Source organism: Microtus ochrogaster, chromosome 19, assembly GCF_000317375.1.
Source record: "Microtus ochrogaster isolate Prairie Vole_2 chromosome 19, MicOch1.0, whole genome shotgun sequence".
Taxonomy (NCBI): domain Eukaryota; kingdom Metazoa; phylum Chordata; class Mammalia; order Rodentia; family Cricetidae; genus Microtus; species Microtus ochrogaster.
In genome coordinates this window covers 54,163,342-54,189,305 of record NC_022021.1, presented here as the reverse complement: position 1 = coordinate 54,189,305, position 25,964 = coordinate 54,163,342, and the positions used below count along the sequence as shown (strand labels likewise).

Here is a 25,964-nt window from a genome sequence, read left to right as displayed (position 1 = left end):
TGGGCAAAGGCTACCAAGCCTGACTAGTTGGGTTTTATCCCTGGAACCTGTGTGGGTGGAAAATCAATACCCACAGGCTGCCTTCGGACCTCTGGCACCCATGCCGTGGCACTTGATGGGGAAAGTCAAGAGAGCAAACACTGCTAGATCCTGTTATCTCCATCACTGTCACGTGGCAGTTGAGCTACATCTGTAGAGCTGTAGGGTCAGTAGTAAATGATGAAGGAAAAGATTTGCAGATTCTTTTTTTGTTTGTCCATTGGTTTTTTTGTTTGTTTGTTTTGTTTTTAAAGTCTTGCTTCCTGGATTGCTGGAACTATAGGTGTGTGCCACACGACCCAGGTCACAAACCAGCATTTTAAAGCTGGTTTGAAATAAACAGAGCAGACTGTTGCTAGAACTTGCAAGATGTTAGAGCCCTTTCTAAAACAAAACTTGCTGAGAACTTTGCATAAATACTTGTTTTTGTGTCCCAAGTGATTGTTAGTACATTTTATCAGATAAATCATAAACAATGACTTAACCCGCTACTGTGTAGTGTTGTTGAGCTGTTTATATGCTGCATGTTTTATGGGCATGAGAAAGTGGGCACATGCTTTATTGCCTTTTACCCATAAAAGATCCAATACACTCCTGAAGACTGAAGTAAATTAAACGATAATGAAAGATGAGTACTGCTCAGCGAGGGGGAAACGGTGGAGGAGAGACTAGAAACGGGGTTCTATTTGAGGACCCGAGGTACTTCCATTGGCAAGTGCTGCATGCTTCCTTGGCTAAAGGAAGCTGATTGGTCAGAGCACAAGCTCCTCTGCCATCAGCACCCACAGCTAAGAAAACAGGCTGTCACCCCAGCAGCTTCTGGAGAAGGCACTGCTTGAGATGAGTGTAGGGGAGCTGAGGTCAGGCCTTGCTGTTTGAACTGTATACTGTAAACTGAAATCTAAGCATTGGTCTACACCATCTTAAAATGAAAACCAAGTGTGAGCTTGAAGTCTTCCTAAAGAACATGTCTGTTTAGTTCACATTATCATTTTTTGACATGTTGTAGTTTTCTCTCTGCTCTAAAGTAAGACATGTTTATGAGTCTTGAGTCACCAGACTCTGCTGTTTTGCTTCTTTCTACTCAGAGCCAATGGTTGATGACATGATTTTGCCTTCAGTTTTTAAGAAAGGTGTACCCATCAATTTAATGTTTTCTAGCTTAAACAGCATGCATTAAAACTATGATAGTATTTTTCCATAGGTCCCTCCGAAAGAGATTAAATTAATTACCGCTGCAGTATATCTGCTGCCTGTATTCTGCCTAAATAGAAGAAATTGGATAATTTCAATAAAAAGAAACATTACTTCTAAGTTTAAATCACTAAAAGCATTATTTGGAGGCTAGAGAGATGACTCAGTGGGTAAGGCACTTGTCACCAAGTCTGATGATGTGAGTTTGAGCCCAGAATTGACATGTTGGAGAGAATTGACTTGCACATGCCCAAATACACTAAAAAAATGTAAAAATAATAAGTGCTTGAAATGATAGTTTTATGGAATCAGGTCACAATAGAGTAGAAGAAGAGAAAGAATGTATGTATGTATGTATCTGTGCTTTTTTTAATTTATTTATTTATTAAGGATTTCTGTCTCTTCCCCGCCACCGCCTCCCATTTCCCTCCCCCAACTAAGCCTCCCCCCCCCTCAGCCCGAAAAGCAATCAGGGTTCCCTGTCCTGTGGGAAGTCCAAGGAATCCCCACCTCCATCCAGGTCTAGCAAGTTGAGCATCCAAACTGCCTAGGCTCCCACAAAGCCAGTGCGTGCAGTAGGATCAGAAACCCATTGCCATTGGAAGGGTTTCTCTGTGTAGCCCTGGCTGTCTTGGAACTTACTCTGTATACCAGGATGGTCTTGAACTCAGGGATCCTCCTGTCTCTGCCTTCCAAATGCTGGAATTAAAGGCATGTGCCACCACTGCCCAGCTAGAAAAGAAAGAATTACCTTCTCATCCTGCGTGAGCCAAACACAGTAGGAGCCCACTGTGATCATGTCTTCCTGGGTCGGTTTCCATGGTGTGAGATAGTTATTTTAATAACTGTCTTAAAATATGCTTCATTCAGAACAGGAGAGGTGCCCATGTGATACCCCAGGACCCTTAGTACTTTCCTTTATTATTAAGGTCCACAACCTGCCAACACACTTAACATTCTCTCCAACCACAGAATCCGTGTTCTTCCCCCTTTCTTAGTTCAAAGAGAAAAGTTCGATTGAGTAGGTCTGAAGTGGTGCCAAGGTATCCAGTATGCCTTAGGAATTTTGATAGGTTTTAATTTAGGGAAGTGTTGTGATAGGGGTTTGATGTTTGTATGAAACAGAACTAAGCCGAGTAGTAGGCTCAGACTAGACAGCGGTTCTTCATGTCCATGGTTTCTCCCTTGCTTCTTCCTCTGGTGTCACATTGCCTAGGTGGAAGGTGAATTAGAATCACACATAGCTGTCTGGGAACAATAGACAATTAGCTGTGGCACTATCCTCCACCCAGTAGCTGCTCTCCCCCCCCTCCTCCTCAAAGGCTTGCAACTGAAGAATTGAACTTTGACAATAAAATACCGTCAGAGATTGATTATACATTGGAAATATTATAGCAGTTATAATGTTAAGAGTAAAAGAACACGATAGCTTTTAAAGCATTTAATTTATAGACATAGTGATTCTGGTTCCTGCCCAACTCAAGATAATTAATAGTAAACAAATAACTGTATGAATTATGTTTCTCTGTGCATTTCCTTCTCAAAGTTAAATGCTTAGAAGCTTGTCTTTGATTATAAATGACCACTAATAAGTAAGAAATAAATTTTATAGCTCTTGCATTTTTATAGGATTCCAAGTGAAGCACAGAACAGTCAAGTGTACAAACAATTGGAATTTACATAAACTCCAGTTCTAAAGTTTACTTTAAAATATTTAGCTGTTATTGAACTAGCTAGCCAGTGAACAATGCTGAAGATTGAATCTACAGTCTTATTTATTTATTTATTTATTTATTTATTTATTTATTTATTTATTTAGAGATAGTCTTTCTCTGTACTAGCTCTGTAGATCAGACTGACCTCAAACTCTTCTTCCTGAGTGGTGGGACTAAAGATATCCGCCACTGCCACCTGGCTGAACCCATGGGTCTTAACGTGTGGTGGGCAGTTTCCCGTAGAATTATCCCCTTCTCAGCATGAAAGCTTAATATGCACAACTATACTTTGGAGATGATTACCACTGTTGTAATCCTTTGGCCTATAATGTATGTGATGCATACCTTGATATGTAAAGAATACCAGGTAAAAATCTTACACCCACTAGTTATCTTTGCTTTTATTCTTATAGCCAAGTAACCAAAATTTTCTACAATAAATCAGCAGACTTATAATTTTTATTGCCTGGTTGATGTTTTTATTCCTATATGTAGAGTTTTGGAGTTAAGATGGAAGCCCAAGAAGCATAAGTAGTTTGCCTGCAGGTGCATACTCTTTCAAAACTGCTCATTGAATTGACTTCCCTGGAGTTCAAATGCAGGCTTAGAACCATGCTTAACCTTTGAATTCATGTGTAGACTTTGTAGATTTTATCCACAGGTCATTTTCTTCTCCAGTGCCTTCCTTTTTCCCCATAATACTCTTAGGAAGTAGGGTAATTCTGATACTAGCATACCAAAACACTCAAAAAGACTCAAAGCCAAATCAGGTTTTGTGAAAATTGGGATATAGTCATACACTTATTAGTTATTTCTCCATTTGGGCAAGAGCGTGTGTGTGTGTGTGTGTGTGTGTGTGTGTGTGTGTGTGTATGTTTAAATATCAATGATAACTTAAAGCAGTTTTAAAATATATTTTAAAATATATTTTAAAACTTTTAATTAATTCAAGTCAAGAGTGACTCGAATTCTAATAAAATGTGTTGGTCTTTGCTTGGAATAATTACGAATTGAGTTTAGTCTGCAGTGCTTAGAGCATTTCTCAGTGTTGGTCAGTTTGCCTAGGCATTCAGGCCATCGAAGATGATTTTGTTTCCTCTCATTCAAATTCTTGTCTACTGAAAATACTTGGATTTCTGTGGCACGACCCTATGTTTCTCCCGTAGAGTTTTGGCCCCTGCAGCTGACAGCCCTTTGCTGTGACGGAGCACAGCCAGCCTCTCCCCAAGCAGGCCCAGGTGTGACTGAGAACTCTTCCTGGGGAGGGGTTTCTAGCAAAACATACTACAAGAAAATCGACACAGAGGAACAGCAGCTCTCAGAGTCTAGATGGTCAGGAACAGGAGAAATGAATGACAAGTAGCCAGTTTGCTATGTGCCAGAAATTTCCTGGAGGAGTTTTAATAATATAATGGGAGAGATGAAAAGTTGAGACCCTGTAGGTTAGTTGTTTGCAAAGTGTCTTCTGATGCATTCCCGTAAGGAATCTAGCTGTCTTTCCACAGAGAGTACGTGTAAAGAGGTCCCAGTAACCGAAATGGACGGTTGGGGAATTAGGGACTTTGACTCCCTCTGAGATACCATTTGTAGACCTACTGGTTACAGTAGCATTATGTGTCCTTACTGCTTCCTGTGAAATGAGAGTCGTGAGAACAAACATGCCAATAGATCATCCTTATGAGGAAAATAGGAAGTCATGTATGTAAGGATACTTTACAATGGTTTTTAGCCTTTCAAAAAGAATCCTTAGGGAGGAAATATTTGCTTTGCCCCCTTCTCTTTTTGATGCTTTCCTCTGAGTGTTTGGTTCCCAGACTGCTGCGACAATAGGGACAGATAAAATCCTCACTTGTACACAGCTTGGACATTAGCCTAATTGCCCAGTCCCTAATTAGAGCAACTTTTCACTTTGTGGGAAAGTCTTTCCAGCTCTTCTAAGAGGACACTCATTCCCACCGCCCTCACTCCTTTTCTTCTAGCATTTAAATGTGAACCTGCACCAGGGCACTCGCTCTCCTGACTGCCTTCTTAAACCTGCCCTGCCTCCCTCAGCGTGCCTCCTTCCTGATTAATATCCTTTGCCCTCTTTTGTCCTGTCTCCAAGGTATTCCACATTCACTATATTTAAAACTGAACTCCCAGATTTGATCTTCTCTATGTCAGGGAATTGTCCCATATTCTGTATAGCAGTTTGATCTAGAAACCAGTGCCTCTCCACACTCCATGATCCCTTCCATGTTTACATCTTCACCAAGTCTTCGTGCATCTGTGTTGTCTTTCTCAGATTGTTTGTGTAAGGAGATAATAATGCATAACTTCTTTTAAAAAGCCTCATTGTCAACATGAAATTAGTGCATTTATGTATAATTTTCTCCTCTTGTTTTTTCATCCAGTGATAATTTTAGATTACTTGTACTCCAGTGTAGTACAGGGAGACTACCCCCATTCATTTCTGAGGCTGCATGATTAACATTTTATGGTAAGAATGTTCAGGTGATGGACATCAGGATAAAGAGGAGTTCATTCTCCTACTTCAGGTACCATCCTCGTAAGTTCCTATTCATTGCCCCAAGGGAAGAGGCCCTGAGCTCCTCAGCTATGAAGCTGGGAATCCTCGTCCCTCCAGGATTGTCTTGGGCTGCTCTGCCGTAGGCCCTCGACTCTCAGGTTGATTGGACTTTTATTTCTATCTACCAGGCTTTTTTCTGCCCAAGGCCTCTGCCCACGTTATATTTTTAGTCCCACATGTGACCCATCCATCTTTCCTTGTCTTTAGTCAGATCTCAGCCCATTGCCGTATCCTGAAGGGAAGTCTCTCAAACCCTGCCTTTGAGGAGCCATCACCATTCAGCACTCTGCATCCACATCTGCATGTCACACATTTGTGTCGTCACTGCACTGCTTTCCAAATAGTTGGTGCAATTCAACTATGGTATAGAATTAATGTAAAGGGTTATAACAAGTCATTTTTAAAAAAGAAATAGAATAGCAAATATTAGGCCACTTCATTTATGCTAAGGGTTTTTCTTTCTAGTCAGACTTTTCAGCTTAATTTACAGCTGTGATCATGTAAGTACATAAACTCATACGCATAGTAGGCTTAGTATAAGTGGTATTATTGTAGGAACTAGATAAAAAAATAGGTTTTAAATTAGTTCGGAACAGGAATTCTGTGTGTTTTAAATACCATTATATCTCCATGTTCTTGCAAAGAGGCAAGCTAGCAGAGTTGCCACTGTGGCTATATTGACTGTCTGAAAGAATAAATGCCACTTTGTAAGATTTGTTCCACTGTGGCCCTCTACTAGGGTCAAGCAGACCCAATTTCTAAGGAGACCTTAGTGATTATTTCCTTGAACAGTTAATTTTGTACTTCATCATTGAGTGAAAGTGATGTAGAATCATATCTATGTCTGAAGGCTGTTGAAAGGTTTATGAGACGAAGTGACATGTTCTTATATTTAAAATCTTATTTCTTATATGTCTTACATGCCATTGTTTTATTTTCTTAACAAATAATGAAGCTTAAAGCTTTTCCCTGAGTAGCTGGGTAACTTGTAAATTTGTAAGGTAGCCTTCGCTCACTGGATTTATTACATAGCTGTTGTCTTTCCTGTGTACTTCAGCAATAAAATATTAATGCAGTTTGGCAAGGTAATACTACATCCTGAGTTAGAGCAACAGCTGCACTGCCTGCTCCCATGTGTCTTAGTTTCCCTTTTTAATCTTTCCTTTTCTGCAAGTAAAGACTTAGGTCAGCATCTTGTTGTTATGGTAGCAGAGGATGGTGAAGCTTCTTGAGTCAACAGGAAAGAGTGAAGTCCGATGCTGAATGACTTGTTCTGTATTTTCTGGGTGTCAGTGAGAAATATTTTTCTAGTATGTCCTACATATATTTTCCTATGTCATGCATTTACAGTAAGATATCTTTAATTGTTTTTGTCTTGTTTTTGAGACTGGGTTTCTCTCTGTAGCCCTGACTGTCCTGGAACTAGCTCTGTCGACCAGGCCTGTCTCTGCCTCCCAAGTGCTGGGATTAAAGGCACGTGTCAACACCACACTGCGACTCTTTAATTTTCTAGGAAATGTGTAAGCAAGAGGCTCTGTGTCTATACTCTGTGTCTGTACTCTGTAGAACTTGAGTTCTGCAGTAATCTGCCTTTGACTAAGTGCAGATAAGGAAGGTCTTGGAAATCAAAGGTGAATTGCATTTATTTCAGTCAGAAATTGGTATATATAATTGAGACTGAGATGGATTTTAAAAGTGTTTATGTAAAACTTGAGTCTGAATTATTTCCAGATTTGTTGTTGGAACCTCTGAGCACAGCTTTAATCCAGCCCATGTCCCTTTTCTTTGTAGGTGCTCCTGATCCCACAGCAGGTGCTAGCATCGACGATGAGAACTGCTGGCACTTGGATGAAGAGCAGGTGCAGGAGCAGGTTAAACTGTTCCTTTCCCAGGGAGGGTACCATGGATCGGGGAAGCAACTTAACTTGCTCTTTGCAAAGGTATGGCTTTCTGTTTCAAAGAAGGATTCCAAGTATAGGAGCATATATGGTAACTGTGTTACAGTCCTGTATGGAATAGGGTGGAGATTTTAAGCAAATGAATCAGTGGGAAAAAACCTGTATTATAATACAAGCTTTAACTTGTTTACATGACCTTCCGCAGCAAGTGGTTCATTTTGTCTCTTAGTTACTATAAAATGATGATAATTGTTAGTTTTAACAAACTTTTCCTAGGTGGTGGTGTGCACCTATAATCCCAGCACTCAAGGGACAGAGGCAGGTGGATCTCTGAGTTGAAGGCCAGCCTGGTCTACAGAGTGAGTTCTAGGACAGCCAGGGCTGTTAACACATGAAAAACTCTGTCTCCAAAAACCAACCAAGGAAACAAGGAAACAAACCGCATAACTTCTTTCAACAGTAAAAACAAAGTAAAGGCTTTAACGTTATTTGACATCCTTCCAGGTGTTTCTTTTTCTAGGTAATTTCCCCAAGTGAAGCATAATTTTAAACTAAACACTTCTTTTATACATATACTATCTATATCTTAATAATTTCAGTGATACTTAGTGTTAGTTTCAAAACTGTGAGTTAGTTTCATAGACTTCAACATTCTACCCTAAGTGAGTACTAAAAACTTTGGGAAATTGTCAGTTTTCTCATCTATAAAACTAATAGTAACATATGTCTTCCCATTAAATAATGGTGTTTATTTCAACTACTAAAAATCAATGGCCTAAGAAATACTTGCTATTGTTAATCCAAGTTCTTTGTGATCAGAAGTTTTGCCACACATTTGGTATCATAACGTAATTTCTGAACACTGGGTAAAGTGCTTTTTGAAAATAATATTTGGACTAGTGAAATGGCTTGGTGGGTAAAGTGCCTCCTGTACAAGCATGTGAACATGAGTTTAGATTCCCCAGAGGCCACATAAAAGCTGGGTGTGGTGGTGGCATGCCTGTAATCTGAGCCTTGGGGAGTGGAGTCTAGCCAGCCCAGCCAATTACTGTTTCAGGTTTGGTTACAGACTCTGTCTTGAGGGATGGATGGATGGATGGATGGATGGATGGATGGATGGATGGATGGATGGATGGTTGGTTGGTTGGTTGGTTGGATAAGAGGTGGAGAGGTGAGGAGAGAAAGATGTGGAAAGTGATAGAGGAGCACATGCTACATCAGTCTGTCACCCTCTAGCCTCTGTAAGCTCACATGTGCTTAATAACCTACACATGAACACATATGTACCCACACACACATACATGCACACAAACCCCAATACCAAACCATCGTATTTCTCTTGAAGGTATAGTCATTATTGTAGATAATGTATTAAAATTACTTTTAAGGGAACAGTTAACTTTATTAATTAATTTCATTAAACAGCTTCTCTGGTATTCACAAAAATTTAAGGTTATGGTTTTATATTCTGTGTTCATTTATTTTTAATTCAGAAAGTTTAACATGAATTCTGTTACTGAATATGGACAGAGACTAGTGTGTTCTGTTAAAAAGATTTATCTTTCAGGCATATGTAGATGATCAGGTTTGCAAGTTTGTTTATAATGCAGGGCATTTGAATCTAGAAAGACACCACACATGATTTAATTAGTTCTTGGTACACAGGTACTTTAAATTTGCCATTCTTTACAGCTAATATTCTTGAAATGTATTAACTGTAGACAACAAATGTACTTGAGTTTGATTACTAGACATATTTTGGGTTTATATGTTCAATAATAAACAATGATTTCATTGTTGCTGAGTACCAGCTTAGAAATGTATCCGTAAAACAAATCAAATCCAGTAGGTTTTCAGACCCAGAGGAAGCATTCACATGTTCGTGTCCACGGAGTGCATTGTGACCAAGTGGAAGCAATGTAAAATATGTACTTTTAGCTAGTCTGCAGTTGTTACATATGCATATGAAGTAATAGCAGCAACTAATTTTGGAAATATATAAATGTATAGCATTTTTAGCCTTAAGGCAGATGTGGTTTCTGATTCCAGCTGTTATTTTTGTTCACTGAGCAGTTGCCTAATTTTTTTGAGGCTTGGCTTTAGAATTCATGAAATGAGGGTTATAATCTGGTCTAGTCTGCATGCTGTTTGAAAATTCAGTGTTGAGCATAGATATATATATCTAATTCTTGAGCACAGTGTCCACAAATGGCAACCCCCTGTCCTCCTGACATCGCCTGTTGGGTGACTTTGTGGTGTTCCATATTTGGGTTCAGGGAGAAAGTGCTTGCTGGTCTTTACAAGGCTCAAATGCTCAAGGGCCTGGGGAGTTTGGTGCTTATCTCGGCCCAAGCCTGAGGTGGAGAATCTGTGGTCTTTGGAGTGCTGTATTGCAGTTGAGCCTTTGGTTTTCATGCCTTGTCTTTCAAACCGAATCCCTCCCCACCTACAGGACCCTGTACCAGGAATTTATCACAGAGACAACTGTCATTGAGTTAGGATTCTCATTTGTTAAATATGTAGTGAGCACCATACACTTTGAAGTTTTATTCATTTATGATTTCCTGTAGACAGATTAACCCTGGTGTTTCTCTTTTCTAAGCTGGGTAGTGCAGCACAGGAAAACGAACAGTTCATGCCTTCAGCTTGAAAGACCAAGTTCAGTTATTAAGTCAGAGATTGGTTGTTTGTTTGTATTGGTGCTCTGTGGAGCCTTTGTACAGACTGAGCATTCTTAAACCTCCAGGCTCTGTCCAGTTCCTCTTAGCACTGCAAAGCCTTCTCGTTTGCATGAATGTGCACAGCCCTTTGTATCCTCAGGTTCTGCACCAACAGAGAAACCATTCATGGACTGAAAACGTAGTTTAGTCTATGAAGATGTTTCCATTTGTTTTGAAGATGTACAGATTTTTCCTTCTTGTCACCCTTGGGTGGTAACATCACAGCTAGTATGAACACAGCATATTGTGTATTGACAACATTGTATTAGTTACAATGTGTCACAGATTAATGTAGAGTTTCTTTGACGTGTTTGTGTAGGGTACATAGAACTATTAGAAATTTGGGCAGGTGAAGATTTCAGTGTTGCCATGCCACGCATCTTTGGAGATGACTATGCTGCTGCTCACATGTAAACAATTCAGCGAGAAAGAACATTCCCAAATTATTAATATATCTTAAAAAGTAAAGTTCTTGCACAATTTTGTGAATATTGTAAGAAATATTGAATTACAGAGTTGAAACTGATGACTTGTATGGAATGTGAGTTATATCTCAAGGAAACTTACACAGTCAGATCAGTTTACATGATCCCTAAACCATGTTCAGTGGCGTGCCTTGGGTTCTGCGACTCTGCTGGTAAATATGATCAGTAGGGGAGTCCGGAATATACTAAACTGTGTATGTGTGTGTGTGTTTGTGTGTGTGTGTTTATGCATCTCCTGTATTCCAGCAAAGGTGTGCCATCACTCGGGTGTGCTAAACCAGTTCTCATTGAATGTATCAGGTTTGGATACCACTTTCTGGCACTTCTGTGGTTTGTTGAAGCAGGAATTAGCTAGTCATTTATTTTGTTGAGTATTTTCTGGCCACAAAGTAGATCTGGTTCAGATAAAAGGCATTCTTTGAGGGAAATCTTCAAAACTTATGCCAGATGTGATATCACATGCCTATAATCTCAGCAGTCAAAAAGCTGAGGCAGGAGAATCATGAGTTAGATGTCAGATTGAGCTATAGTAAGACCTTATCTCATAGGGCCACATGCACATGCATGCGTGCACACACATTTGCACACACACCCTATGCATTTTTACCCTACATGTGAAACATGGTATAATTGCCTTATTCAAATGCATAAAACTCACCAAAACATTTAAAATTGAAAAGTTGGGAAAGCTTCATTATTGCATGTAGCTTCTAAAGCATAATTTATAATAATTGAGAGTGCCTTTTCTTATTATATTGCAGTTTAGGATGCAGGATGGTTTTTCCTACTTTTGTATGCTTTAGAGGACTGGTGTGAAGGCTTCTCTCTCATACATACATATAAGCACATTCCTAGTCTCTTGTGTGGCTGTTGTTTATTTACTTGTAAATTTTAACATTTTTGTTTCGTTTCCCCACTAGGTGCGGGAGATGTTGAAGATGAGAGACTCCAATGGGGCCCGTATGTTGACCTTGATCACAGAGCAGTTCATGGCTGACCCTCGCCTGTCACTTTGGAGGCAGCAAGGCACTGCAATGACTGACAAATACAGGCAGCTCTGGGATGAGCTTGGTAAACGAGTTTCCTGTCCATCTACATTGAGCTTTGTTGTAGATAAGACCACAGGTGGCTATTTAGGAATATGGTCCTATGGATGCCGGAGAGAGCTGCTCCGTGCAAACCCGTGTCAGTTTGCTTTGTGCAGATGGGTAGGTAGAAAAGGACTCAGACTATTGTTTGGAGAATGCAGCTGTGGCAGAGCCTGGGGAGTGTCTGCTCCTGAGAGAAGCCAGCACAGGAATGTCCCTTTAGATACTTGGTAAAAGGTTCTGTATTTTTAGAACAAATGGTTTACATTGTGGGATCAGTTTCTGGGTATTTCATCTCATTTTTTGAGTCTGCCTTGCTTTTTCCTCTCGTTGGAATTCTCAGAAGTGATTTGAATACTCACTATATTTTTAGCAGATACCGACCTAGGTCAACCATTGTTCTTGAGAATAGAGAATATATGGCAAAAACTAAAATTTTATTGTCCAAAATCTCTGGTGATTAAAGATGTAAATACAGCAGGTGGCTGTAAAAGAGAAAGAGAGAGAGCCATTTTCTTGTCATGTTCAACCTAAAAATACTGGGAATGAGGCTCCTTACCTAGTGTTCATTTGCTACAGAAATGAAAAATAGTAATACATTTGTTAGCTTGTCTTTCTATTAAAGGACCCATAGGGTAACAGACATTGTATTTCTGTCTACTAGTTTCAAAAGAGGAAAATGCTTGCTGCATCTGCAGTTACAGTAAATTCCTGATAGCTGGCAGTCAACTGCTGCTTGGTGCGTTTGGATCCCAAGCCTAAACTAGCTGAAGACGGACATTTGTCTAGGAAGGGCCCCGCATCGTTGTAATGAAAGGCACTTTTAAGATGAAGGATTTGAAGCTGAGGAATTTGGACCCAGGAAGATTTCTATAAGTTGGTGAACTGGAATCATTGGGACCATACAGTAAGCTACTTAAAAATTGACGTCAGTGTTTCTTCTTGTTCAGGGAGACTTGACTGTAGGCATAGGAACTCCGGTTGGTTTGTTTCTATAGAAGTACGTCTGCTACTTGCCAAGTGTCAAGGTGTTTCCTTTAAGTTTTTTTTCTAGCATATTATGAAAAATACTATCTTGTGTCTCATACTTTCCTTGGGTCTCCTGAAATATTGATAGTAGCTTTTCTCCCAGTCAAATTTAAGTCAGTCTGTAAAAACAGTAAATAGCTACCATGTATTGCAATGAGGTCTGAGGGCATGGTGTGGTATTGAAGAACTCAGGGGAATACATGGTTTAAGTAAATATTTCTATAGAAAACTGAGTGAGTTAGTTTTTCAAATAAAGCCTTTTTAGCTTGTGACTTCATAATACATGAATTCACTAGTCAGACCATAAAGGTTAAAAAGCATGAGCAATAATAATCAATAATGGGACATTGGCTCAGTGGTTAAGAGCACTACTGCTCTTCCAGAGGTCCTTGGTTCAATTCCCAGTACCCACATGGCAACTAATGACTGCAATTCCAAGATTTGACATCCTCACACAGGTATGACATGTAGGCCAAATAGCTGCATAAAATAAAAAAGTTAAAAAATAACAATAATGGAGGGGCTCGTGTAGGGAAAATACACGTTACTATTAAGTGTATAAGATCCTAGACTGTGATACTGAGAAATGTGACGGTACTGTTCGTATTGCTTATAAAGAAAATGTCACTTGAATATTTTGGTTACCAAAAAAAGAAGAAATACAAAGGATACTGTTGAACAAAATTTACAATGTTCACATTTAATATAGTCAGATCTCACCTTTCCAAGTTGGCTTTGAAAAATGTGTGTCAAGACCTTCAGTCTGAAATAGGAGTTCTCATTGGGTGGGAGATTTTGGCAGCTGACTCCAGTTATAGTGTCTACGGACTGCTTTATTAAGACCCAGATTTTAGTCAAGTTGTTTGATTTCAGACAAGGATCAAGAAGGCATGCACACAAGCATGTGCATGCATACATATATCTGCAGGTACACACACTCCCCCTTGCGCCCTTCGTCCTTCTCCCTCTTCCCCATCTTGAAATCATGACTAGACCAGTGAAGTTTGCCTGTGGACTCCGCTGCCACTTTAGTGGGATCTAAGTTTTGTGAGAAATCCCCTAGAGAAGTTATAGTAGCTATCACATCTTAATACTTGTTCACCAAAAAATTAACTTCAAGTTCCTTCTAGACTACAAAAGGAAAGGCTTTTGCTTCTTAATAAAATGGGGGAATTTGACTTTGTGCCCCTACACGGGTCTCACATTGCTTCAAGGCTGTGCTCTGGAATTAAATGCTGAGCACTGCCAGATGCCAGACATTGAGAAGAGGCTGAGTTTTGTGGGCAAATGGGATCTGCAAGTTAATTGGTGTTTTCTGCAGGCTTCTGGCTGTGAAATGAAATTGGAAGCCCTTTAGCCACATGGATAATACAGGACCTGAATACAAATGTCACATGTCACCATCAGGACCCACTGTGAGACAATAGTGTTCCCACTCCAACATTGCACCATTACAGATCATTTAAATATGGGGATTACATTTAAACTAAAAGCCCCATTTGCCTTTTACTGCAATTTAAATGTCCTCTTAGCAAAAGCTAAGTGACAAATTAAATGAAAAAAGTGCCCACATTTTTAAAGCTGTAATGCAAAACAACCTTTTATTGCTTCTCATGTGCCACGAGTGAATCATTATACTTGTCAACCCTAAACCAAGCCATAATTGGAGCAGCTACTGTTATCAAAGTGGGGCCGCTCCATGACAGCTTAATAAAGCCGAAACTGTTAAATTAAATCCCAGATGCTTAACTCCTTAGCACCAGTGGAGTCGATGGGTCCATCTCTGGCAGTGGCCAGTACACCAGGAAAGGAAAAAAGATTTCCTGGCATGAGCGCTTCCGTTTGATAAGTGTACACGCATCGTAGCCAAGTAACTCTGCTTCTTGGCAAAAGATCCAGAGCCATCAGATTGTCAGCCAGAAGATGACAGAATCGTTTTCATAGGGCCAGATAGCCCCCTTCCCAAGATTTGTAACTTTCTGGTTATATGTGATTTATGAAATTTCACACTGTTGATGCTTCAGAAATAGTTTAAAATAGCAGCTTCATTTTCTAAACTCTTCCTTTTCACATAAATATGTGCAAAGTTGTTTTGGGCAGCCTGTTTCTTCCCCTATTCTCCAGCTAACAAAGAGGCTAGTTTTTCCCAGGACCTGCCAATGTAAGTGCCTGTGCTACTCGTGTGGCCTGAGTTCATTTTTGTGATTTACTCCCTAGTTTTCATAACGTAGGATGAACTAGATGCAGATGCATGCTATTAAGACCTCGCTTATTGCTCCTCATTTGCAGATGCATTTATCTTGTGCATGAAACAGTTTTCTTCAGATAATAATTTTACTCTCTGTGTGTGATACTCATTTTCCCAAACACATGGCAGTGTTCTGAAGATGAGTAATTTTGAATCATAATCAACAATGGGGAAAAGTCCGTATTACAATCTCAAGACAGAAAAGCAAGCCCCGTGGCAATGGTGGAAAGACCGCATGTTTGATCAAGGCCATACATTTAGTTATCAGGCAAACATTTCTGCTCTTGCAGTCTTTATTAGTGACACACATATTTTCTGGGAATTAGATCCTAGAAAGACGCGTGACCTGAAAGAGCAGCCCAGTGCTAACTTGTGGCAAGCACAGCTACTGTTGGCCCTAATGGCTGCCTGTTCACCACACTTAATTACCAGGCAAGTCTTTAGGGATGAGGGGTATAGTGTAACCTCTCTTAGGCTTTGGTGAGTCCCCTTCCTTAAATGTTTTATAAGACTGTAATTTTTACTTTGCATCATAAATTTATAGGTTGTGGCTGCCAGTCTATTAACACCTAATTAAAATGGAGGTCATTGGAGGAAACAGTAAAATGCAATTTAATTACCGTTTTTGTCACATGGAAAATTCCTGACTTTTCAAGTGTTGTACACCGTGTCCCCCGCATTTGAAACACTGGGTATTCTTTTGGAGGAAAATCATGCGCTCTGCTGTCTAGTACGTGAGCCCTTCTCATAGGAAGAAGATGAGCTGCAAGGGCAGAAAAAAATCCATAGTGAGTTTGTGCACATAGTTCTTGAGAACAAGATGGCAGCGCTTGTAATTCTTTTCACATCTTCTCATCTGGGGACTGACTTCTTTGTGGGCAGAAGCTGGTGAATTTAAGCATTCGTCCTAATTCTAATTTCACTTAAAGAACAATGATCCAGGGTTGGGTGTGAGACTAAGTGGTCGTATATAGATCCAGGGCACCTGGGATCAGGGTAAGTTTAGTCACCAGTAGAGAACTCGCCCACCAGTTGGGGCCACATTTAGAGAAAAATATTAAAAATGACCAGCTCCCTGGACCTGGAATGCCTTCTCCTCTGCATCCCAGACGTGGATAAGCATCCTTTTGCACCTTCCTTGCTATTCTTGAAGTCACACATTCAGAATAAGCCTCATAATTTAGGACACTCTTTGTTCACAGCCAGAAATAAAAATTTAAATGTTCTATTCTGGAGAATGACATCTTATATCTCTGGATGCAGCAGACTTAATAACTGTCACTTTTAGTTTCTATGGTAAATTCAGATTTTGGCTTGGCATATATTTAAGTCAGTTATGGTTAAAACCTAATCAAGGAGTCACTGCTTCACACAAAACTAGAAAAGCCTTACAAAATGACTTGCTGTGTATAGGGTTACTTCGTTAGGGCCGAAAGCAAACAGCAATCCCCAGAATGCCCTTGCAGGAGAAAGTTGTCAGCACAGACTGGGAAACCTCCATACAGCTGTCAGGGTAGAATTCAGGTCTAATGAACTGCTCATCAGGACTTCCTTGTCATCTGTCAGTCTGTCTTCCCCTGGGCACAAGACGAATACAGCGTTACCACTGTGTGTGCTGCTGGTACTACCCCCCTTCCAGAAGTTTTATTCCAGTTGGCACTATACCCAGAAGAACAGACTCTGGATCTAGATTTTAATGTTAGTGGTACTGATAGTAAAGCTGGAGCGGAAACTTGCAAATATCAGGAGACATGTAAATTAAAACAGTTGTAATGAACCAGGAAGTCGGGGATGGTAGAAGCTGACCTGAATGTGGTTTATAAGGTGTCAGTGGGAAGAAGTGACAGGAAGTAGGATTAGTGTCCCAGACGGAGAAAGCAGTGTGGGCCAAGACAGGGAAGGCACAGTGAGAAAGGTGTTTACTGTCAAAATAATAGCCATAAACTCCCCAGTCCAGCCGTGTTCATTGGCCCTTAACCTAAGAGAGGAGGAGAGTGAGACCAAGAGACAGCAGAGGTCCTGGACTTGTTTTTTTTAATTTCCTTTTAGTTCAAGTACTACGAATAACACAGTTGTCTACACTTAATTTTCAAGTACTGTACACAGCAGTTTCTTGCATGCATTATATTACTTAATCCTTAAAACAGCATTGTGATGTAGGTGTAATTTTTAGTGCTAATTTTCAACCAATAAAACGGAAACTTAGGAAGGCTAAACAGCATTAGCAGTTTACCCTAAAATACGGTTAGATATCTCTGTCAGGCATCTATACTTTGCAGAGGCAAAGTGGAGGTGACCAAGTGGACATAAATCTTGGCAAGCGGGCTCTTGCTGTTTGTCTTCTTCACTAAGCCACCATCCTGACTGAACTTATCCCAGGCAGTCTAGCTGCCTGTGAGCAGCCATGTTTTCAGGGATTCTAACTTCAGACCTTTTGGGAAAAGCAAACATACTGCTAAATAGCAGCTTACTTCTGCTTTTGAGAGCGGAGGCCATAACTCAGTAAGCTGATCACAAACACAGATAGGACAAGCTTACAGTTGGAATCCAGTGAAATTTCAGTCACACTCCCCAGTCCCCTTTGGTAATGGTCGATGGAAACCATTTGCTCAGTGTCTCTGCCCTGGTGGCAGTCCTGGAGTTGGTGACACTCCTTCATCTTGTGGAGTCTGTAGGTCCTGTGAGCCTTCCTGCCTGGGATGGAGTGTGCTCCTGTCTTGGTTTCCTTTGCTTCCTGTGTTATAATTCGTATCTCCTTCTGCATGCAGGGCCATGTGTGTGTGCAGTATCCTTGTTCTCAGAATGCCCAGTTGCTGCTGCTCCTACCAGACCCTGGGTTTTGTAGTCACGTCACTGTGTGTCTCTTAAATGGAACTGCTCTGTGTTCTCTGGTCACAGGCCTGCGGATTCTCCTGCTGTTGAGTTCAGAGGAGGGGGATTTTCTCTGCTTCAGAGTAATTTGTAGTTTAAATCAGAAGTTAGAAAGGAAAGAATGTATTCTTTACAATGAGCAAACCTATGATAACTACATCCCATGTAATTATCTGAACTGTCTTTCTTTTGACTAGAGTTTCTAGGGTTTAATTATCCATTTAATACCCCGTGTAGGAAAGAAAAAAACTGTAAATATGTATTAACAGGAAGTAATAGGCTCTCGGGATTAAATGAGATCATTATAGGTCACTTGGTTTCATTACAGAACAAATTGTAGATTCTTAAAGATACTGTAGTGTAAGTTATCTGCATGTACAGTTAAATCATTTATAACAAACTTAGATGGTTTAGAATAATTTCACTCTTGTGCTTTTATAAACTGCCAGGGGCTGGGGGATGCTTCCACCCAGACACTCTATTTTAAATATTCTAGCAATTTGGCTAGAAGTTAAGATATGGTTTGTTGTAATGAAATCATATATGCATACTATATGGCATTCAAAGATGGATTCGCTGTACTTTTTTTAATGTTGTTTATCTAAAATAGTTCAATTATAATGCATATTCTTACATTAGCGGCTAATAGGAATTAATCAGAGTTGGTATAAAAAGTCCTTTTCCTCTTAAAAATAATTTCTAAGAAAGGTCTACCTCCACTTCCTAAGAGCTATTACTGTTCTTTTCCCCAAGAAACAGCCACCAAGGGGAAATGCGGCTGAAACGGCTCTGCTGGGCTGTGATCTAGAAGACCTGTTATGGTGTAGGACATAGAGTAGTACCTCTCAACCTTCCTAATGCTGTGACCCTTTGGTACAGGTTCTTATGGTATGCTGACTCCCAATCATACAGCTATTTTATTGTTAATTCACAACTAATTTTGCTACTATTATGAATTATAATGTAAATATCTGATATGTAGGATATCTGCTCTGTAACCCCTATGGAGGGGTCAAGACCCACAGGTTGAGAACCACTGATCTAGCAGGAGAGTCAATGTGAAGAAAGGCTATGGAACATTCTTCCCTTGATGTAGCAGCTTACAAAGATCGTTGAGGACTGAGAAACTCTCCATCTTAAGCTGTTTGGAATTCTTAAGGGGTTTGAAGCGAATCAGGCAGGCCAGGAGCTAGACTGAAAGAAGGGGCATCTAAAGGTGGGCCTGAAGCAGCTACCAGGGTTGCTCTTGGTGTGTGCTGGCACTGGGCAAGGCGCTTCACAGATGCCATCGTTGCATTACGTCGTAGTTCTACGGGGATGGAGAGTGGAGGATATAAGCCATGCTTGTCCTCCTTGGGAGGTGTTCAGCCACTGCCCAGCAAAGCCCTAGGAGTAGAAGAGGACTCGGGAGGAGGCAGGTGCCACTCAGGCACAGCATTTGTGACTTACTGAGTGAGATCCTAGGCTTCTTGGGAACAGTTTCAAGGATTAGAGAGTTTTAAGATTAGAAATGTTTGTTTTACAATCACTGTCTGCAGTAGTGAGTTCTTAAAATCCTCAGTTTTCTTGAGATACAGAAAAGAAGGACTTCAATTCACGCGGGCAACTTTCTCATATACTTTGTGGCAGAAAGATGCTAAATAATTTGCAGCAAGTGAAGTTTTGTGAGGTCACCATAGGCTTATCTGATCATTTTGTAACATTTTAATGACTTCCTTTAGAATTTCATACTTAAAATTAAGGAAAGTGCCACCCGATTAAGAGACTGCTGCTTCTCTCATTGGCATTCTGTAGTGAGTTTGGCAGCCCCATTGGGGCCTGTGTCTCTTGCTTTGCCCCTGTGATTAAGCAGTCCTGAACAGAGGTAGTGTCTGGAATGTGGGCAACACTCTGAGCTCTGTGGCCTTTATCTTGCAAAGAAAATATTTGAGATGTAAAGGAAAATCTGATTTTGACCCATCATCAGTTATACCTTGTTGACTCCTTTAATTCTGGAATATATTAGTAAATATCAAATTTTTGCATCAGCAGACCCGGAGAAGAATGTAAAAAACATTGATAAAATGAGAATTGGAACAGGTACCTTGCAATAGTTTGGATTGGGAGTAGCAGCTTGGATAAGCCAAGATAGCATTGGCAGAGTTCCAGTCAGGGCCCGGTTGGAACTGAGAGAAAATTGTGCAAGGAGAAACGCCTTGACAGTACTGCTAAGAGCACAAAAATCCCTCTGCCTATCACACGTCACCAGCATGCTTAGCATATACATATACAGTCCCCTGGTGAGCAGGTCAGTCATTCATAACATACACTTTCCTAAACAAACAGACCAAATCTACATAAAGGATATTTTAAAGTATTAAACTACTTAGTGTATTTAATATTATTAATCTTCTTGTCATTGCTGTCATTATTAAGAGATGAAACTAATTTTCTGGCCATCTTCTAAAAAATGTTTTTTTAGTCCCTGTCTTTTTTTAATTATACCATCTTTTCCCCTTCTGTTCCACTAACTAGAACATTAAAAGTAACACATGTTGTTAGTTATTCCTCCTGAAAGGTGAAAAATGTGTCGGGCATATAGTTGGTGCTCAGTAAACATTTGTGAAGATGAAAGTGAATGAATACTTGATGTACAAAGCCATCTACCTTCTTGGAAGCTTTAAGAAGTATATTTTTATAGTAAACACTGGGAAAATATCTTCAATGTGTCATCAGTTTTATATTCTGCCACTTTAGGTTTATCTAGCTGCCTCTGCCCAGGATATTCATGGGTGCCCATGTGTGCATGCACACACACGCGTGCCCTGAAATGCAAACACTTTAGAGTATAGAGGGGCACTGATTCCCTCTTGCCATCCATGCTGCAGGTAATCTATTGCATTAATCACGCAGCCCTTGGGAAATGCATGGAGAGTGATTATACTATCATACACAATACAGTCAGCATGAAGCACTTGTCAAGACCAATACATCAAAGTTTAATTCAGTAATAAGAGTGAATTAGAGCAAAATGAAACATTCTGCTCTCTAGGAAACCCAACACCCATCATAAGTTCTTCTGCACTCCATAGAAAGCCAATATGTTCAGAAATTGTTTTTATGAACAAATCGGTGTTCTAGTCAGACAGACTATTGCAAGAACCCTCTCCCCTTCTTCTGGTATCTCACATAAGTAGCTGGTGTTTACTTGACTATTGATACCCCAGAACAATCAGCACCGGTCGATTTGATCACTTTTTAGTATGCCTTTTGATGGATTTCTGTCCGAATTAGTTCTCTGTGCCCAGCAAGAGGAAGACGACTTTCCAAGGCTCAATGATGTACTTAAGTATAAATACCGGAAGTGCTTTTCCGGAAGAATATCAGACAGATTAACAAGAACCTACTTGTTTGTCTTGTGGTACCCTGTGCTGTAGTTGGGGAACTCACAGCCTCACAGTCTAGTCAGGACACAGAATAATAAATGAGAAATAAAAGGCAGCTGAAGACAGCCACGATATAATATGAAGTGTGCTGCACAAACCATTTGAGGGTTGCTCTCCTACATTCCTACATGAAAATGAAGTAAATCGCTATTGTAAGAAGTCACTTGCCAACTGAGGTTTCTATGGAGTTGGAGTCATTACCATTGAATGAACCGTGGAACTGTTTATGAAGATGCCCCAGAAATGAAGCCAGCGCAGAACACACGAAAGTGTTCGTGCAGGCTCCCGAGCCATTCCTTTACCTCACCTATTACTGTGTTTCCCCAGAGTGCAAAACCACCCTCCTGCCACTCCGCCCTTCTTTCTCCTTGTCTCTGATTTTTTTTTTTTTTTGTCTTCCCTTTGCTCCCTTGAAAAGGAGAGGGATGTTGAGGGTGTCGAAAGGCTGGCTGTGTGATCTCTCACAGAGTGAGGCTCCTAATGAGGCCAAGCTCACAGCACTGACAGATCAAATGCAATGGGAAAGCTTGTTTATTAGATAATGAACACAATCCAGGATGTCAGTTAACTCCCTGTAACTGTTTTCCTTCTTGACAAAAAGAAACTATTTCAAATTTATCTGGGAGTTTGGTTAGATGATGACTAAGCTTGTGCCATTTAGCAGGGCATTTAGCCCCGCTTAACCCAGGCATTCTTAAAACTTGCTGCACTATATCCCTTGGGTCTGATTTTGAAAAATTTCCAGAAATGTTTTAATAAATTAAAAGCTAGCATATCAAATTCTAAGAAGAATGTTTTTCCAGTTAAACTTACTTTTCCTAACACGGAGTGATTGATGTATTAAAACTTCATTATGCTGATAATAACACTGTCATAATTAGGGTCACGGTTTTCGTGTGGTCTGACCCAAGAAGTTTTGTGACTGTAGTTTTGCTAGCACAACTAATTATACCAGTGATCTCCTATTTGTGACTGCAATTAGGTATTTCATGGCCTCTACATAAATATGATTAGATAATTGGATCATGCATGAAATTTATACTATTATAATAGCCTCTGAGAACAAAAATAAATATTGTGATTTATTTTATAACCATTGAACCCTTGGAAGTACTGAAAGTGATTGCTTTACTTTGCCTGCTACTACTTCATAAGACTTTACATGACACTGGTCTCTAGACACTTAACTGTTCATCTAACAGTGCTCATTTTTTTATGAATGTGGAACAAGACAAAATGAGCCTTTGGCTTTTAGTCTGTTGGAGATGATGATGTCGTCTGTCTGTCTCCTCTGCCCTGCACCAGCCTTTTTCATATTGTTACCACCTCTGCTTTCCCAGCACCATACACATGAGTTCTCTTCCTAGAAGTTAGGGAGAAGAGCAGCATTTATAAATGGTTCCAGAGGTGTCCATTACAGAAGATGAACAGATTTATTTTAATGAGTCTGCCTCCTTCCCCCTCTAAAAAAACACCCCACAAAAATCTGTGACTTAATCACTGAAATTATTTAATAGTAATAACACAAAAAAATAACTTGTGGAGTTAGCCATAGCAAGAGTCTGCAGCTGATTCATTTGCTCAATTCATAATGCCATGTTCAGGAATATACAGAACTATACAGGAATAGGCAGGAAGGGTTCTCACTTGCATGCATTTCCCCAGAGATGCTGATACAGACTTGACTTGAACAGAGCTGACCATAGTGTTTCCAGACAAAACAGGCTTCATCTGACTTGAGTAATCAGTCTCGAATCCTATGTTTAACTTTTGTTTGCCCATTTACTGTTTGAATCTGCACTGAAATTAGTTATTTTCTGTGCCTGTCAGTTCTGAAAACTGCAGTTTTATTTTGTTTATTTGGGCTTTATTCAGATGGTTCTTGTTTGAATGTTCTTTCTTCTATCTGACCTGAGTGTCTATAAGCACAAGTAAAACCAGGAGAGTGTTGGATGACTTATTGTGTTAGAGCACTGGCTGTTCTTGCAGAGGACCCAGGTTTGATTCCCAGCACCCCACAGTGGTTCACAGCCACCTATAACGCCTGTTCCAGAGGATCTGATGCCCTCTTCTGACCTCCACAGGGACTAGGCACACACATAGTAAACAGACATACATATTAAACATACACACAGTAAACAGGCAAAACATTCATGCAGTAAAAATAAAGACACAATTTTTAAAAAAACCCAGTTTAGGGCTGGAGAGATGGCTCAGAGGTTAAGAGCACTGGCTGCTCTTCCAGAGGTCCTGAGTTCAATTCCCAGCAACCACATGGTGGCTCACAACCATCTGTATTGAGATCTTGCGCCCTCCTCTGGCAAGCGGGCATACATCGAGGCAGAATGTTGTATATATAATAAATAAATGAAATCTTAAAAAGAACCCATTTAGAAGTAAAGTACAAGGTATTAGTTGTAAGGATTTCAGGATACTCATAATTTTTAGTTAATAAAGTATACTTTAAAATGCAAAGGATGAAGTGATCCTGTCAAAAAACTAAAATCATTAGTCTTGGAAATTTCATAAATCCAAGCTTAAAATAAGAAGAACAAAACCCCCACCTTTTGGCTATATAGCTAGATTAAAGGCTAAGTTGCTGTAGAATTTACAGAACCCTTGGAGAGGGTTCTTACTCCCTCTTCTAATAGCTCCACCTCCCTAAACTCCAGCTGCTTCGCTACAGAATAGTGCTTTCTGTTTGTTTGTTTTGAAAGGTAATGTGATAATTATGTAAATGTTTAAAACAGGGTTAATGTGTTACTGAAAGCAGGGTTAATGTGAGATAAAGATTCAGTAAAATGACGGCAGTTATTGTCAGGTAAATAAGTATAGATGCCATTCACTTTTAGAAATGTTGGTTATATTAGGTGGAACAATCTTTGTACCCTACAGATAGACATTTAGAGACGTTAAATGTAGAATCTAATTAGAAACCCAACATGTGTAACTTGATATTGTTAGGATTTTCCTTGAAGGGAGAAAGATTTGCATACAAAGCAGCATGCAATAATAATGCAGTATGTTTGGATACCTTCTATTTTGTTAGGTTTTTAGAATGACTTCTTGTTTGGCTTACAGCTCTTTCATCTGTTGAGTGATTTATTTGAATCTAATTGTTTGAGCTAATAATATTCACATATGCACAAGTTCTCTGTTGTGGAGGCTCATCCTGTGTACTGTAGGATGTTTAAGCAGTGTCTCTGGGACCTACTTTACATGACCAAAACAACACCGCATATGGCCAGATATCTCTAGAAGGGCACAGAGTCGTCAGTGGTTGAGAACCATTATTCTCACTGAGTTTTTTTTTTTTTTGAAGAAAAAAAAATAGATTCAGGAATAGGTGTTTGTTATCCTTAAAATTTCACTATAATTAATGTACTTCTTACAATTTTTCATAGGTATTATTGGTTAAATTTAAAATTATTATCTATAAATATTACTGATAGTGGGTCGTAGTCATGAATGCACTGAGTAAAAAACGGGCACGTTTATCTTTCTACAATGTCAAAACTTACTGGGCAGGATTACTGCACGAGTGAGGTGATTCTAAGGGCAGAGAGGGTTCAAAATAACATATGGGTGAACAGAATTCTTGGGCAGCAGGTCAGGGAGGCTGAAGAAACACTGAGGAGTTATCTGCATCTTAGTGCACACACCAAGTCATCACCCGATAGACTGATCATCTGTGTTGACCACTTTTTATAGGGTCCAAGTGTGGTTACTCCCTTTCCTTACTGATGGATATTTGATGAGGTCTTGATCTTTGTTTTCTTGATAAGATTTCAACACATCTATTTGCCTCTACAGTAGCAGTTCACTCTGATAAACTTAGAGCGTGCCCTTTCTACTCCCAGGAAGAAGTCATTGTCATCCATCAGTAGTTGCCAGTGGGTGGCGCCAGACAAAGGGGGTCATTCATTGTCTATTCAAATGGAGAGCTATCTACCATCCTCAAAATGGAGTCAAAAGTCGCTTGTAAAAGGGAGTCTCTCAGTGTAAGGCACAAGCTGAAAAAAAAAAAAAAAACAGCAACAAGTTTTCTACAATTTGGATTAACTCAGAGCTAGGAACAGCCTGATTTCAACAAGAATAGAGAATAAAATTTTACATATTCAATATAATAGTTGGTTAGCTCTGACTAATATATTTTTTTAATTTCAGGCAAAATTATAGCTAGTATTTACCGAAAATAAAAGCACTAAAATTACCATATTTAAAAACAAGTACTCATTGGTGATAAATAAAAGGCTAAAAAATTACTTTTTCATTTCATAATCTAGCACGTTTTTAAGTGCTTAGCGATTGTGATAGACTAAAGTGGGCCACATACTCCCTGCTTTTCCTTTTGTGGTGTGGTGCTGTGTTTCCTCTCTTTAGTCAAGGCAGATTTTACCAGATGGGACAGGTTGTGAGTCAAAACCAGCAGTGTTAATTTCTTAGCTCTTGAAAGTTTGTTCATGGGGTTTGTATGTGTGAAGCCTGCCTTTATGAGGTAATGTGAAGTCTAGAGTTGGCAGAGACATAAGCGCAAAACAGCCTTACAAATTACGTAGACATTCTTGTCCCTCTTGTTTCAGTTAGGGAGCTGGCAGCGCAGAGTCGTATAACGGGGCATCCATAGCTTGTCCAGAGTCATGTGACAGGGCATCCATAGCTTGTCCAGAGTCATGTGACAGG

At 39.8% G+C, this 25,964-nt stretch overlaps 1 protein-coding gene across 2 annotated transcripts in view; it reads left to right on the top strand.

The window, feature by feature from the left end:
• Window positions 1-25,964, top strand: part of Zswim6 (zinc finger SWIM-type containing 6) — a 70,638-nt gene that overhangs the window by 10,862 nt on the left and 33,812 nt on the right. For both annotated transcript variants that reach the window (XM_005356765.2, XM_026783762.1), the window contains exons 2-3: window positions 7,309-7,457; window positions 11,541-11,691. In XM_005356765.2, coding sequence (XP_005356822.1) covers window positions 7,309-7,457; window positions 11,541-11,691 — 300 coding nt within the window. The remainder of the gene's footprint in view (window positions 1-7,308; window positions 7,458-11,540; window positions 11,692-25,964) is intronic.